The sequence below is a fragment of the Girardinichthys multiradiatus genome, chromosome 18, assembly GCF_021462225.1.
Source record: "Girardinichthys multiradiatus isolate DD_20200921_A chromosome 18, DD_fGirMul_XY1, whole genome shotgun sequence".
Lineage (NCBI taxonomy): Eukaryota > Metazoa > Chordata > Actinopteri > Cyprinodontiformes > Goodeidae > Girardinichthys > Girardinichthys multiradiatus.
Window position 1 is genome coordinate 30,354,748 of NC_061810.1, and position 15,879 is coordinate 30,370,626.

General features: G+C 39.1%; 1 protein-coding gene across 2 annotated transcripts; it reads right to left on the reverse strand.

Moving 5' to 3' along the window:
• Positions 1-6,207: 6,207 nt before the first annotated feature.
• nek3 (NIMA related kinase 3) lies at positions 6,208-15,667 on the reverse strand. Of its 2 annotated transcripts, none has more exons than XM_047390706.1 (14): positions 15,569-15,667; positions 15,292-15,470; positions 13,237-13,330; positions 12,597-12,694; positions 12,433-12,516; positions 12,206-12,273; positions 12,020-12,106; positions 10,696-10,750; positions 10,269-10,469; positions 9,944-10,055; positions 8,623-8,784; positions 8,410-8,532; positions 8,193-8,310; positions 6,208-6,449 (listed from the first exon to the last, which is right to left on the reverse strand). In XM_047390706.1, exons 2-14 carry the CDS (start codon positions 15,406-15,408, stop codon positions 6,383-6,385), a joined length of 1,386 nt encoding a protein of 461 aa, XP_047246662.1. In that variant the 5' UTR covers positions 15,409-15,470; positions 15,569-15,667; the 3' UTR covers positions 6,208-6,382. The 2 variants fall into 2 exon arrangements, with proteins under 2 accessions (XP_047246662.1, XP_047246663.1); XM_047390707.1 differs by having other exon boundaries at positions 15,292-15,412; positions 15,569-15,599.
• Positions 15,668-15,879: the final 212 nt, after the last annotated feature.

The following is a 15,879-nucleotide window of genomic DNA, read 5'->3' on the forward strand; positions in this document are numbered from 1 at the left end:
CTTTCAAACTAGTTTTGATGTCTTTTTAGAATCAATTTCAACCATCTGACCCAAACTGTTGTTCTAAGAGGAAAGAAACAATCCAGGACTCAGCAAGGTGCAACCCTATAGCCTTGACTGTGAGTGTTACTATCAAAGCTAAAGACAATCCAAGAAAATAATCCCTATTTTTAAGCTTGACTGGTTGCATTAAACTTGACAATTTGCAGCTCTCCATATGGCGAATCCACAGAAGGTTTTTATCCTTAGATGAGACAAGAATTTAGCTTTTTGGTGGCAATAACAAGAGGTATCTTTGGGAGGAGTCAAAGTTAGGCCTTTAAACCTGATACCAATTGTCAAGCATGGTGGTGGTAGCATCATGCTGAAGGTCTGTGTCATTGGCAAAATTACTAGATGATTAAAACAAACTGTTGTTCCACCAGGACAATAATCCCAAACACACATCAAAACAACAAAAACCCTAACAAAGGAAAAAATATCAGCTTATTTAAAGTTATGTTGCCAATGAGGCCTTCAGATAAAATCTAAATAATTTCATAGACAGACACAAAATACTTCATCAGAGGTATTGAGATTTTTCTCTTCACTCAGTTGTCACAGTGAAACCCTGTTGTGTCTGTTGGCTTTGCAATCTCTCGGGGATGTACAGTCATATTCAATAAATTAGAACTTGCACTCCAATAAGGCTTGCTTCTCAAATTCTAAGTACCTTTTAAAAATAACGTTTCCCATTTGTGTATTAAAAATGTGTTTCTTATTGGTCTCATGTAATATTCTAATCTTAAATATGGTCTCTATTGTTTTCACTAGTTGTAAGTATACAATTATCATAATTACCAGAAATAAAGGGTTGAAGACATCAGTCTGTGTGTAATTCATCTATGTGTGTTTCACTTGGTGAATTGAGTTAATAAAATACATTGACCTTTCAATTATATTCTAATGTATTGAATATGACTTTATGTCCCTCAGTGTGCTGTTTGCTGTGGTTATGCCTGTTAACGCGTGTCCATTAAGGACATCCTGGAGAGGCTTGAAGAAAATTACCAGCTCAGCATGTTTGCTTCTGCATCACTGAGATACTAAAACAAATGCGATTTAAACTTAAATGAGTCTGTATCTTTTTTTTTAAATGCTTAGTTTTGCAACTGTTTTCTTCTTTTTGTTTTAAGGCCAAAAGGTGGATTCCTTATAGTTAAATGCATTTATAGGGAAATGTATAACTCAAAGCAAATAGACATGCAGGAAAATACCTTAGAAACCTTAAAATACCTGCAAAACCATCCATACTTTAATCTTTTTCCACATTTTATCACATTTACAAACACACATTTTTTTATTAGGATATAAAATGACAAACTAAAACAAAGCAGTGCATCAGTGTGAAGTTAAAGAAAAATTATACAAAATGATTGCATGCGTGCATCTATGTTCGGACTCTCTTACTCAATACTATAATCACAGCTACAGATCTTGTGTGGTATGCTGATTCCGCTTTTCAAAATAACTGTCCCAATCACACTGAACTTTAACTGAACCTTTCCGTTACATGATTATGTATTTTTAGCTGAAAAACTAAACTGGAACATGTAAGAAATTCTATGACTTTAATACTCTTTTCTAGCAGCTACAGATAATTTTACGAGCCATGTTTTGGCTTAGACATACAACATACTTGACATGTGGTCATATTGCTTGTTTATTGCTGGTAGTTGCCGGTTTTCTTTGAGGACGGCCCTGTATTTATCCCCATCAATCTTTTCATCAATTCTGACCAACTTCCCTACCCCATTGAAGCAAAGCAAAGCCTCCCCACATTATGATGCTGCCACCATGTTTCAAGGTGTGAATGGTATGGTCAGGATTATCTTTATTACATTTTTATCACACATTATGTACAACCTAATACTCTATAAGTTTATCACTGACCTGTCTGCTGTGTTCCTCGGTCTTCATGGTGCAGCTTGTTCATTAATGTTCTCCAACGAATCCCTAAGGCCTTCACAGATTAGCTGGATTAATATTAGGAAATTATTACACATAGGTGGACTCTATTAGCTAATTAGGATAAATTGTTTGCGCTGGGTTTTATTTATTTATATAAGAGTAAAGATGGTCTAAAGCAAATGCAATGCCACAGATTTACCATTTATCCTTTTCTTTGCATGACTCTGTGCTGGTCTGTCATGTAAATTCCAACTAAAATACATTGATGTTGTGGTTGTAATATTGCACAAATTGAAAATGTTTAGGGACTACGAATCTTTTTGCTAGGAAGCATTCTTTATTACTTTATTTAGGAAGGAAGGACTCATTTCAGCAATTTTTAATTAGGCTGCAAGTCGACGGTCCTTGTCTGCAGTGGATCTATTATTGTCTGAAAGGAAGGATAGGAAGAGACGTGCCAGCAGAATGTTTAACCCTAACTAAAAGAGGTACAGCTCATTTGGACTGAACAAACGTGCACTCTAAAAATAATCAGATTTTAAACTGTGTCCCACTTTACCATATCCAAATTTAACTTTTCCTGATCGTTTACTTTTAGCCACTAATATGTTGTTCCACCACACATAACCCATTTGGCCACACCAATCTCCAATGTGTGACACAGAGCAACAAAACACTGGCAAGCACACAATGGAGGGTCGCTGTGGGGTGCTAGAAATAATCATAATGACAGTCCCCGTATTTATAGTTGCAAAGAGACTCCCAATTGCAGCGCCTAAGTGCTTTATTATTAACAGGAAGAGATGCACCCCATCAAGAACAGACAGCACTTCTCTTTAAGGGGTGACTCATGTTCAAGGTTTTCACTGTCCAGAAGTTGCCAGTAAGGCTATAAATATTAACTAAAAATGCAGAAACATTAAAACAAATGTAAATCCATACGTGACGCCCAAACAAAACCAAGAGGTATGCAGAGGCAGTGAAGGGTTCTGATAGAAAAAGGGATTTCCAAGCATCAGTAGCCAGACAGAGATCATTTGGTCATCTTGCATCTGCAAAGCACTTCCTGAGTGAAACTCAGGACAATTGAAAGCAGGAGCAAAAACAAAGACAAAAGGGGAACAGAGACTGCTGCTGACAGAAAGCTCCAACATTTCATCAAGAGTGATGACAGCAGCTGAGAGGGCGACGTGTGGGGACGAACTGCCAGATAGACAAAATAAGGGGTCCATAAGTGCATCGTTTGATAAGAGAGGATGTTTCTTGATTATTTGCTATCAGGACACCAGAATTGCAGGAAGAGAATAAGTGACTCACTTAAGATTACACGCCCAAGTAGTGAAACACGGTTTAATATTACTCAAGTGTCCTGTACAGGATGTAGCATGTTTCAGACTGAGAAACAAAGACAGAAGGTGGAATGGCTACATCACAGTTTTGTGGTTTAGTTCCTCAGATCTATCTGTGTGAAATGTTTCACCAAGTGGAACACTGAGGCATTGTGGTTCTTGCTCGCTTTTGTCAGCACAGCTGCAAGCTCAAGCATGCCTCTTTTGCCTCAAACAGAGTATTAGTTCTAATAATAATCAGACATGGTCAAATTAAAGTTGCATTTCCTTTTTGGTTTTGGTAAAAGTAGGTATCCACAGATGCATTTCATCCTGAGACATGGCTTTCTTTGGCTCATTTACGAGCACTGAAACAACAGACACGATTCAACATCCTTCCTGCAAGAGGAAGCCTTTGTTCATCAGACCATTTCGCGCCATATTTTATGAAGAACAATTTTACGAGCTTCCAGTGCTTTTTTAGTCTCAGACAGAGTCAGAGGAGGCGAAAAACATAAACATCTGCATAGTTTCATGCAAACTATAAAGGCTTTGTTCCACTGATCTGCACAAACTGCAATATTACAAGAGTCATAGAAATCTAGAAAAACTAAAGAATTTAAAATTTCTCATCTGGAAAACATCTGTCATATGTGCGGTCACGTTTTGTTATTTTCATGCACCCTGTCTGCATCACCTGTGCACATTTCCTGTTCTGTGCCAAAGGTTATTGTTACCAAATGTTGAAGTAAATTTTACATTCATGCTAGACTCTTCTTCACCAAAAGCTGCACTTTAATTCTTTAATGCTTGTGCCATTACCAGCATTAAGATCTTGAGCTCAAAATAATGCTGTTTCTAAACCATTATAGTTTTGGTAAAGATGTGTAAAAAGTAGGGGTGTAACACTGGGCATACTTCTTGTTCCTTACGTATAATTGGTTTTTGAAGTCTGGTCTGATGAATTTAGACTTCAGCTGCAACATTTAGATGCATTCAGGTCAGAACCTGGAAGGAAATCATGGATCAACCCTGCTTTTTCTCACCACTTTAGGCTGCTGGTAGTGGTTTGATGGTCTGGGGGATATCGGCACACCTTGGGCTCTTTTGAAACCTATTGAGCAGTTAGTAAAGAGTGGGTCTCTTTTTAAACTTTCATTGTTTTTCTAATATTCTCCTAAATAAACAATGGGCAAGCAGGAGTACCTACTTTCTTGAAGGCATTAGCTGAGTTATAACACAAATTACCCTTAGTTGATGGCATGTGTCATATCACATTTATAAGCAAGGGAATGGTAAATGTGTGGATTATGGCTCCGACACCGTCTGATCCAACTGAAAAAGCAAAGTGTAACCTTAAAATAGGCTCTAGTTACATTCATTTCACAACTGTGAGCAGGACCACAAATTGTAGCCAATGTGATTTTGACAGTTTTTCTCAGTGTGGGATTTTCTACCAAGATGTTTCTTCTGACTGTATGTAATATTGCTCAGCCAGGGTCCCGACTGGAATCTGATAGTCTGTGCAGCAAGCTAAAGATTAGGGTAATGACAAGGAGGCCTTCCAACCTTAAGACTTGGAGCACATCAAACAAACCATCGTCCAAATCAAATAAATGTGGAAATGTGCATAAGCCTGATCAGCAATTTTAAGAAGGGTTTGATTGCTGTAATGCCTGTAACATTTGTTTCATTATTCACTGAGAAGGGCACAAATAAGTTTTTTGAAATGTCATTATTTTATTAAAATAAAAATTAAACCGATACATGACTTTTGTTTTTAAATGTTAACATCTTCTACATTGTTTTACTGTTTCTTGAGATGTACTTGTTCTATTACCTATCAGAAAACAAGAAAGTAACAAAAGAGACCAAAAATAGAACAGCTATTAATGTAATATGCTGAGTTGTGAGGACACTGTTAAATACATCTCGACCACTGATGGGAGACCCTCCTATCTGCAGGACACAGAACTTTTTGACACTGTAAGCAAACTTTTAGCTCCAGTTTATCTGTATCTTCCCTGAACATGAACACTCTTCAGGGGGTTAGAGGGGAAAGTAAAAAACAAAATGTCAAAAAAGCAGGGAGGGGCCTGGACTTTGAACTCTGGATGTGGATTTTTTGTGAGTTCAAGATAAGCACAAGAGCTTCAGGGCTGAGCTTCCTTATGGAAAAAAAAGGCTCCATCCCAGGCAGATTCAAAACTCCTATGGGAAGGAAACTCCTGTCACCCATTAGGTTTCATTCTCTGGATAAAAATTGGCAACAAGGGTAGTCCATCCCTGAAATGACTGTTGGTGAATCAGCATCATTATGGTTTAGTCTATATCCTGGTGAACCCAAAATGTCTTGGGCGAGGCTTGTGTGTGGCTTTTTTGTTGCTTGAGGTTTTTCTTGAGGTTGTTCTATTGTTCCCTTTTACTCCACACTGTCAAGCTTTTAATTTGGAAACTAAAGAGATTCTTTTCACACTAGGACACCTCTCCCTTAAAATCCCACATAGCCAGGATAAGCACTCATGTTTAATTCAGCTATTCTCTATAACTTTTCAATCCAAGTCCCAGCAGCAGCTTTAACACCACCTAGTGGTATGTAATCAACTTTTATTGTAGGAGAAACAAACTTTTCTGCACTGACATAAATTTAAAATAAGGCAACAGCCAAAAGAACCAGATGTGTGCAATGTTAGGTTAGCTTCAAGAGCGTGGAAGCCAAACAATATTAAAGACAAAACATGTTTAGTCTACGTTTGATATTGCAGAGGAAATGGGCTTTACTGGGCTTAATATGCCCTGATTATCCAAATATTAGAACATAAGCTTCTGAGATGGCCTTCAGTTTTCTGGGTACGGTCTCACTGATGACCCGACCAACACGTAGAAGATGTTCCATTCAATTCAGAAGACAGCACAAAAACACTCAAAGAAAACTCAAACAACTTTAATGAAAATAAACCTTTACAGAAAACATTCAGAGTTGTATTTAATGTTAAGTCTCTTCTCAAATAATCTTTCATTTACTTTTTAAGAAAAAACAAAAAGGTCTGGCACATTGAAAAAGTTAGTGTTTTCATCAGTTTGTGGTCTGGAGGAACGAGGCTTTAGTGTTCTGAAAATATTTTCTCAATTTCGTCCACCCAGTCACAAGGAGATTCTTCCTCAAAGTCCCTGTGTGGACAGAACACACAATACAATGAATTTTAACTGTGTTTTTATAGGAGAGCTGTTTTATATGAATTATGCAAAGCTAACACATTCCATGCATTCTGCAGGTACTTAGAAAGTTCTCCCACACTACACATTAATAGTCAGTGCCTGAACTGTTTATTGTACAAGAAGCAAACACACAGACTGGCTCGGAAATATTTGGGAAGTCAAACATTTCCACACTAAAGATGTACTATAAACGTGCACGTTTTGAGCTTACTTTGACTTTGATAATATCCAAATGAGACAAGAGGTTCCACCCGAAACAAATGTGCGGTGATGATCTGAAGCTATATTATTGCACTTTATAGTACACGTACAGAGAGACGTTTACAGCCACTCACGAAGGGCATGAATGTTACATTATATTTGGGTCTTTAAGGATCAATTCTAACTGTTCTTAATCTGTGGTGGAATGATCATACAACAAACAATTTTAAGTTCAAAAACTAGAATTGTGTGAATAAGGTTCCATTACTAGTATTTGGTTAATTGTGTTTTGGCAAGGTGCACCTTAACTACACCCTTTATGAAGCCATCATTAAGGTTCTGGCATAATTCTGGCTGGAGATCTAACCATGCTTCTAATCATAATAGGTAAAGCTCATTTAAACTGGTTAGTTTCCTGGGACAGACCTGGCTTATAAGAATTTCCTACAAGGTTCCAGTTGGGCTGAAGTTGCAGCTTTGGTAAGGCCATTCCAGAAGCCGGATTTCAAAACCAGTTTTGATTTGTGTTTGGGATCGTAATCCTGTTGGAGAACCCAATATTTTCCGAGTTTCAACCATCTGACCAAAACTATCCACCTCAAAGGAAAGATAGTTGGTAAGAATGATCAAAAAATCCAAAACCAAGCAACAACTAAGACACAAGTCTGCAGTGAACTGGAAACTCCAGTTTGACATTGGAATGAGAGGATGTATGGACTATGCCTTTAGGGCCAGGAAACTATTCATTCGGCCATTGACTGTACCTGCTTATTCTTGCAGTGTCTTGGGGGGGCTGCTGCCTCTTTCCAGGTCAACACAAACACACACAAAACAAACAACCATGCACCCACACATTCTCTCCTAAAGGTAATTTAAGCCAGTTAACATAACATGGATATTTTTGGACTAAGGCAGGAAGCTGGACAGCCTGGAGAGAACCTACATGAGTGCAGAAAGCCCCCAGTCCAGGATTTGAAGCCAGTACCTTCTGGCTAATAACTGCTTAAGACCCCGTCTGTATTACAGACAATCAAAGATAATTTTTAACATTTGCTCCCAATTCTTGTCTTATCTAACCTCGATTGAAGCTAAAAAAATTATGGATGCACGATATATTGGCATTAACATCGGTATCGGCCGATGTTAGCCATTTGTTAACATACCAGTATCGGTCCAACAAGTAAAAGTGGGTTGATCTTAATAACTGTACACAAGGTAACACCATACACTAGCCATTTATTGTGGTATTAATAAGCTAAAAAGCAACATGCCTTATAAAATTATTGCTAATCACTGAACTTTTTCACATTTTCTGCCATTACAGCCACAAACCTCAGTGTATTTTACTGGGATTTTATCTGATAGACTAACAGAAAGTAGTGCACGTATCCTTTTCTGCCATTTTTACTGACACTTATGCACTAGATGACGAGTTAGATCATGCGTCATAATACATATAACATATAATGTGATAAAAACAGCAAACAGTCTTACGTGTCCTCATCATCAGAGCGAGGCTGCAGTCTGGACTCGTCTACAAGTACTTCTGGCTTAAAGCCATCAGTGTCATCACCCCGCTGTTGGGATAGGGGTCCAACTAGAGGGTTGTCATCTGAAAATGTGAATAACAGCATCAAATGAAACCCTGGAGTGATATCAATCTCTCATTGAGGATGTTTAGGTGAAAAGATGCTTTAAACATTTTCTGGACCTCCTCTGTGAATTAAAAAGGTGCTGAAAGCTTTGTTCAGCTGGGCCTTTTCCAACAGGCCTAGAAGTTTCTCAGGGGGATCCCGCACCCATTGTTTTCTCTGCCTGCTGGCCTCTGAATCACCTGGAAAAACAAGGACAGAACATTGGGATCATTTCTACAAAGTTTTCTTTGTCGAACAGCTCAGGAAATTAAATTCTGCTGCTATCGTACTTTCATGGGTGGAGCTGGTCTGGAGAGCTGCAGCCATGCTGTCTGATGAAACCAGGCTGGCATTGGCCAGCATCTGCAGCACAGTACTCCGTGGCTCAGTCGCCCACTGCTTTCTAAGGGCTGGCTCTGTGCTCTCACAGCCGCTTTTAGGTAAATCCCCACCTAGGTGCAACAACCTGGAGCTTTAAAAGTGAGTCTCTTACAACAACCAAATGGACCGTATACAGTGCCTTGCAGAAGAATTTGTATTGCTTGACCTTTTTCACATTTTGTCATATTACAAACACAATGTTCAATGTATATATATACCAACATAAAGTACTAAGTTATTGAGTGGTGGAAGAAGAACAATAGATGGTTTTCAAAATGTTTTACAAAGAAAATCCTTAAACAGTGGCACATTTGTAAATAGCCGCCTTTAATTGGAAACGCCTAAATAAAATCCTGTGCGACCAGTTGCCTTCAGATGTTACATAGACAGTAAATAGTGTCAACCTGTGTGTCATTTAATCTCAGTCTAATTCCAGTTTTTCTGTGAAGGCCTCAGAGGGTTCTTAGAGAACATTGGTGAACAAACAGCATCATGAAGACCAATGACTCTGTCCTCTCTTTTCAATCATTACAATTTCTATGAACTAAAGCTTCAAAGTCACAAAAAATATAAATCAGCATTTGTATAAAGGATTGTAAGAGACCATCCAACAGGTATGGTAATATTACTGGTTTGCAGAATGAGTGCACAGCACTGTAGCGTTCAATATTTGTGTCTTTATCACAAGTCAACATTCAGCAACCAAAGTTGTATATTGCCTGGTTTTTGGATATAGTGTTGCCCTAGTAGGAGAGTTGTTTGCGGTTTGTCACAAGCTATGCAAGTTTACACAGCAAACATGTTGAAGTTGCTCTGGTTAATCTGTGTGTGGTGGAAAATTAAAACCCTGAAAACATCCATTCAAGGTTAAACCTAATGGTGCAATGAGGATGCATAACTTCAGCAGGTTCAAGAAGCTGCTTGGATTTGATGGAAAAATGGATGGAGCTGAATACAAGGCAATAAATAAAAACTTCAGTTTAAGGACGAGTGAAGCTTATACTCAGAAAGACCTGTGGTTTTACTTGCAGCGAACGGTGATCCAACAAAGTACAGACTTAGGGGGTCTGAGTAGAAATGCATATATACTAATTAATGCTGATCTATCACATAAAACCCCAATAAAATACATTGAAGTGTGTGACTGTAACATAACACATGTGAAAATGTTTTGGGGTTAGGACTATTTTTGCAAGGGCACTTTAAAATGAAGCACTTTGAACTGTCTACCTTCAGTTGTTGATGTTTTTATTAAACTCTTCTCTCCCAGGAAATTAGCCACTTTCCGCCCTTCCTCCCTGTTCCATCGACACGTCCTCTTTGCTTCCTCTGTCTTTAAAACCTATAAAGGATTCAAACCAGCGCAGTAAATGAAACACATCAAACTAATGAAACACAACAAGATCTCCAGCCCCATCTGAACCTGTATGAGCTTGTCTGAGAAAGGATTCCACAGATGAGGACGTTGTGTAATAGTTTGAACTGATTTTGACATCTCTATCAGAGGGTAAGATGCAAAATCACTTTGGACCCAGAGTGGCTCTTGTGCTCCTACCTGTGAGGGCAGATGTGTGCGCAGAAGTCTGGAAACCCGGTGAGAGGTCAGGATTGTGTGTACCGATGGCCTGTCTTTTGGGTTCGTCTTGAACATGTGCTTGATCAGGTAGTGCAGCTCGTACGGCAGGTGGTTGGGGAGAGGAGGGTATGCACCCCGGCACACCTTAAGGATCAGGCTCTTCCAGCTGGATGCCTGGAACTGGACACAGAAAATAAGACTAAGGGCCCCAGAGACAACAAACAACACCAGAACACTCAAGTCACAAAAAATACACAGCAGATAATTTAACTCAGCTGACAATTTTGGGCCCCTGCCATTCAATAATAAAACTACGCAGGTTCTCGCTGATTTTAGTCAACAACTGACTGATAAAAAAATTGGACAGAGGCCCACAGTTAAACTCAGGGAGGGGGAGGGTGAGTACCGGGTGTCGCAAGGTGCAGAGCTCGTAGAGGACGCACCCCAGGGACCACACATCACTGCAGAACACACAAAGGCAGAAGCAGTTATTCATTCATACCAGACATTCGTCATGCACCGTCACAGAGAGGCAACATTACATAAGTTAAATAATCCCGACTTAGCTGTGAAGCGAGACTAAGACTGGCTTAAAACAGGAATCTGGTTTTTCTTTCAGTTTGTTTTTTTTGTTTTTACATGTCCTGTCCTGACAGCTTAGAGAAACGGGCGACACTGGCTGCCTTGGGGTGTCAGGGATAAAATAACATATTCTTCCTAATGTATTACTGACTATATTGAATTAATGGCACTAGAGGCCATATTAGGTTCAGGCAAGAAATTGGACAGACTATGACAATTATAAGAGGGCACACATGGGATGCAGGAGGAATGGGTTAGGTGTTGTTGGTCTGCATCGGCACCATCCTGCAACCAACAGACTACCAGACACTTCTGCAAAGCTTAATGAACAAAACGCAACAGGAATGGGTTGTTTTCTCCGCATTGCTGCCACCCCCCAGCCCACAGCTCACTGGGCAAAGCTAGAGACTGTTCAAGTCGAACCATGTTGTTTAAAATTGTGCAATCTCTCCAAAATTAGGCCTATTTGTAAAAGGCAATTCATATAATTTAAATCATAAATAACTTTTCAATTTAGTTGTAAAGGAGCATTTTTTAAATGTTGGCCAAGGCCAAAAACAGCACCAGAAATACCAAGAATCTAAGCAAACGCAGAGGAACTGTGCATGATATGATTGAAATCTCCCCAGAAATTGTGCAGATATCCGTATGCAGGGCAATGTTTTGGTCTGCAGGCAGCAGCACATAAAAAGCTGGCAGGATTCTGTAAAGGCAAGCACACCGTGGGCTTAGAGAACCTTCTGAAATCCACTGACAGTCAACAGTTGCTCACTGCATCCACAAATCCTTTTAAGCACCATGCAAGAAAATAACATTTCCTATTGCTGCAAGGGGATGAGGTTCTTGAGTGAAAATGTGCCCAGTGGCTCCTTTAAATAAATATTTGTTTAAAATCATGGACATCCTGCTGGCTATGGAGAAAAGGAATACCCAAATTTATTATTAGAAGATAGAATTTTGCAAAACGTATTTTTGCCAACACCTAAGACAAACCAAAAAACATAATAAAAGTCCATTTCACACCAAGTAAATTACTTAAATATAATTTCTTTTTCAAAAGTCAAATTATTTTTAATTGCTTAATTAATCACTTTCAATCGGGAAATAGAAAACTCATAATAATTTCATTCATAATTGATACAACATACCTCTTGTTATTGTATGGCTTGTTGTCCCAGATTTCAGGTGCCACATAATACGGCGTCCCAACATATGTATAAGCATAAGCCTTTGAGCTGCAACAAATTTACACTCATTTTTTCAAAGCATAACAGCAAAAGCAGCAATGACAAATCCGCCTAGAGAGGTGCTCTAAATGTGTTTTCCTGCAGCACCTGTTCAGAATACAAGCAGAGCCAAAGTCCCCGAGCTTCACGGAACCGTCATCTGCCAGGAAAACGTTCTGTGACAGGAAATAAGTAAGAGATTGTGATTTAACATGAAGAAAAACAAAATAGCATTCAGCTGTAGCACCCAAGAAGTTGATCATGCACTCGTCTCCGTTATTGCTTAGCAATTCAGTTAAGCTCTTATATTAATCCATACTTTGATGGTACTTTACCTTAGACTTTAAATCTCTGTGCAAAACCCTCTTATCATGAATATGCTTTGCACCTGCACACATCTGAGCAAACCACTTCAAGATCTGGAAAATGGAAAACATTTTTAAAGATAAGGGACAAAAATAAACAGTAACCAAAAAACAGCTGCAGACATCCGACCTACATTATCAACAGTGAACTGCGAGGATTTCTGCTGCTGGATCCTATGAAGCAGATCTCCTCCACTGCAGTACTCCATAACAATGCACAAGAGGCCATCCGCTGGACACACACAACCACATTTCCTTTTATGTAACCGCAATAGAAGCTCCAAAGACGTTTGCACGGCTCCCACGAAAAGTATTCACAACAGTGGAACTTTTTCACACTTTGACCTTTTAAAACCGGAAACTAAAGAGCCACATCCGGGGGCTTTCTGGCCTACACGCAAAACACTGTGTTGCTGAAAATAACACTGCAAATGGTGTTTGTGAAAAGACTGAGGCAGCTGTTCACCTTCCAGCAGGACAACAATCCTAAACATACAGCAAGAGTAACAATGTAATGGTTTAAATCAAACCCTATTTGTGTTGGGATGGTTCAGGTAAAGTCCAGAACTAAATCCAATTGGAACCTGTGGCAAGACCTGAAAATTTATGTTGTCATATTTTTTCCTTCCACAGTTACAGTTTTTCACAAAATTGAAAACCAACACTTTATGTTGTTCTGTCACATCAAATCCCAATAAGACATTGACGTTCATAAGATATAAAAATACTTTCTTAAGGTGCTGTAAATGTTTTAATTGGACTGTTTAAAATTACCTTCAAAAACCTCTCTGAAAGCCACAATACTGGGATGTTTCATTCTGGAAAGCAGGACTGCTTCCTTTCTTGAACTCTGCTGTTTCGACTGGTTCTGTTAGATGCAACAAGAAGCATTGATCCATATATTAATATGCAAGGTTGCAGAAATCGGACGAGTATATAAACATATATATACAGTACAGACCAAAGGTTTGGACACACCTTCTCATTCAAAGAGTTTTCTTTATTTTCATGACTATGAATATTGTAGCTTCACACTGAAGGCATCAAAACTATGAATTAACACATGTGGAATTATATACTGAACAAAAAAGTGTGAAACAACTGAAAATATGTCTTATATTCTAGGTTCTTCAAAGTAGCCACCTTTTGCTTTGATTACTGCTCCGCACACTCTTGGCATTCTGTTGATGAGCTTCAAGAGGTAGTCACCTGAAATGGTTTTCCAACAGTCTTGAAGGAGTTCCCAGAGATGCTTAGCACTTGTTGGCCCTTTTGCCTTCACTCTGCGGTCCAGCTCACCCCAAACCATCTCGATTGGGTTCAGGTCCGGTGACTGTGGAGGCCAGGTCATCTGGCGCAGCACCCCATCACTCTCCTTCTTGGTCAAATAGCCCTTACACAGCCTGGAGGTGTGTTTGGGGTCATTGTCCTGTTGAAAAATAAATGATGGTCCAACTAAACGCAAACCAGATGGAATAGCATGCTGCTGCAAGATGCTGTGGTAGCCATGCTGGTTCAGTATGCCTTCAATTTTGAATAAATCCCCAACAGTGTCACCAGCAAAGCACCCCCACACCATCACACCTCCTCCTCCATGCTTCACGGTGGGAACCAGGCATGTAGAGTCCATCCATTCACCTCTTCTGCGCCGCACAAAGACACGGTGGTTGGAACCACAGATCTCAAACTTGGACTCATCAGACCAAAGCACAGATTTCCACTGGTCTAATGTCCATTCCTTGTGTTCTTTAGCCCAAACAAGTCTCTTCTGCTTGTTGCCTGTCCTCAGCAGTGGTTTCCTAGCAGCCATTTTACCATGAAGGCCTGATTCACACAGTCTCCTCTTAACAGTTGTTCTAGAGATGTGTCTGCTGCTAGAACTCTGTGTGGCATTGACCTGTTCTCTAATCTGAGCTGCTGTTAACCTGTGATTTCTGAGGCTGGTGACTCAGATGAACTTATCGTCCGCAGCAGAGGTGACTCTTAGTCTTCCTTTCCTGGGGCGGTCCTCATGTGAGCCAGTTTCTTTGTAGCGCTTGATGGTTTTTGCGACTGCACTTGGGGACACTTTCAAAGTTTTCACAATTGTTCGGACTGACTGACCTTCATTTCTTAAAGTAATGATGGCCACTCGATTTTCTTTACTTTTTTCGTGCCATAATACAAATTCTAACAGTCTATTCAGTAGGACTATCAGCTGTGTACTGTATCCACCTCCTGCACAACACAACTGATGGTCCCAACCCCATTTATAAGGCTTGAAATCCCACTTATTAAACCTGACAGGGCACACCTGTGAAGTGAAAACCATTTCAGGTGACTACCTCTTGAAGCTCATCAACAAAATGCCAAGAGTGTGCGGAGCAGTAATCAAAGCAAAAGGTGGCTACTTTGAAGAACCTAGAATATAAGACATATTTTCAGTTGTTTCACACTTTTTTGTTCAGTATATAATTCCACATGTGTTAATTCATAGTTTTGATGCCTTCAGTGTGAAGCTACAATATTCATAGTCATGACAATAAAGAAAACTCTTTGAATGAGAAGGTGTATCCAAACATTTGGTCTGTACTGTATATATATATATATATATATATATATATATATATATATATATATATATATATATATATATATGTGTGTGTGTGTGTGTGTTACCCTTGACTTAAAACTACTTTACTGATGTAATATTGTGATGTGGTTATATTATGATGGGTTTATATTACTTTTTCAAATTAACATTTTCCCACTGAGTCATACAAAGGATTATTCTATTCTATTCAGGACAAAACTACAGCGTTTAAGATGTAAAATTATGTTCGTACCCACCTTTGGCAACTGTATTTCCTTGAGCACATATTTCTCCTGAGTGCTTTTGCATTGTACCAACACAGCCCGACCGAAAGACCCTTCCCCGATTACTCTAAGGTGGGAGTATTTCTCCATGATGCTTCACAGAAAACAAGAGCTCACACCAGATATATAACCCAGTCAGATACAGTCAAAAACTGTAAAATAAAGATTTAAACTTCTTTTTTAGCCTTACTGAACATACAAGGTCAAAATGGGTTCACAAATTAATATATGCAGCCAGTGACAAACCTACCCATGGACTCGTACGGTTTGGTTGGTCCCTACTTCCTTGTTATTGTATGACGTAGCGAGGGACGCAACTGTACTGCACAGTGCGGCCACTAGATGGTGGCAGATCACAATGTTTATTTCCTGTTCCTGTCTTGAAGTTTGTCCTGTTTTTGCTCGGATTTACCATGATGTAACTTCATGAAATTGTATTGTAGTAAAATCACAACTAAACTATTTTTCTTCTTGTGATTTATTTTCTTATTAAATGTATAAGCCATCATGATACTGTATTTTGCACCATTGTGGCTAAATTTGACTGAAGTATATGTTTTA

Excerpts from the sequence above, each read along its gene's own strand:
- nek3 (XM_047390706.1), bottom strand. The coding sequence starts at position 15,408 with ATGGAGAAATACTCCCACCTTAGAGTAATCGGGGAAGGGTCTTTCGGT. Across the intron at positions 12,517-12,596 it reads CGCAGTTCACTGTTGATAAT|ATCTTGAAGTGGTTTGCTCA; the intron begins GTAGGTCGGATG and ends TCCATTTTCCAG. Across the intron at positions 10,056-10,268 it reads GCACACATCTGCCCTCACAG|GTTTTAAAGACAGAGGAAGC; the intron begins GTAGGAGCACAA and ends AATCCTTTATAG.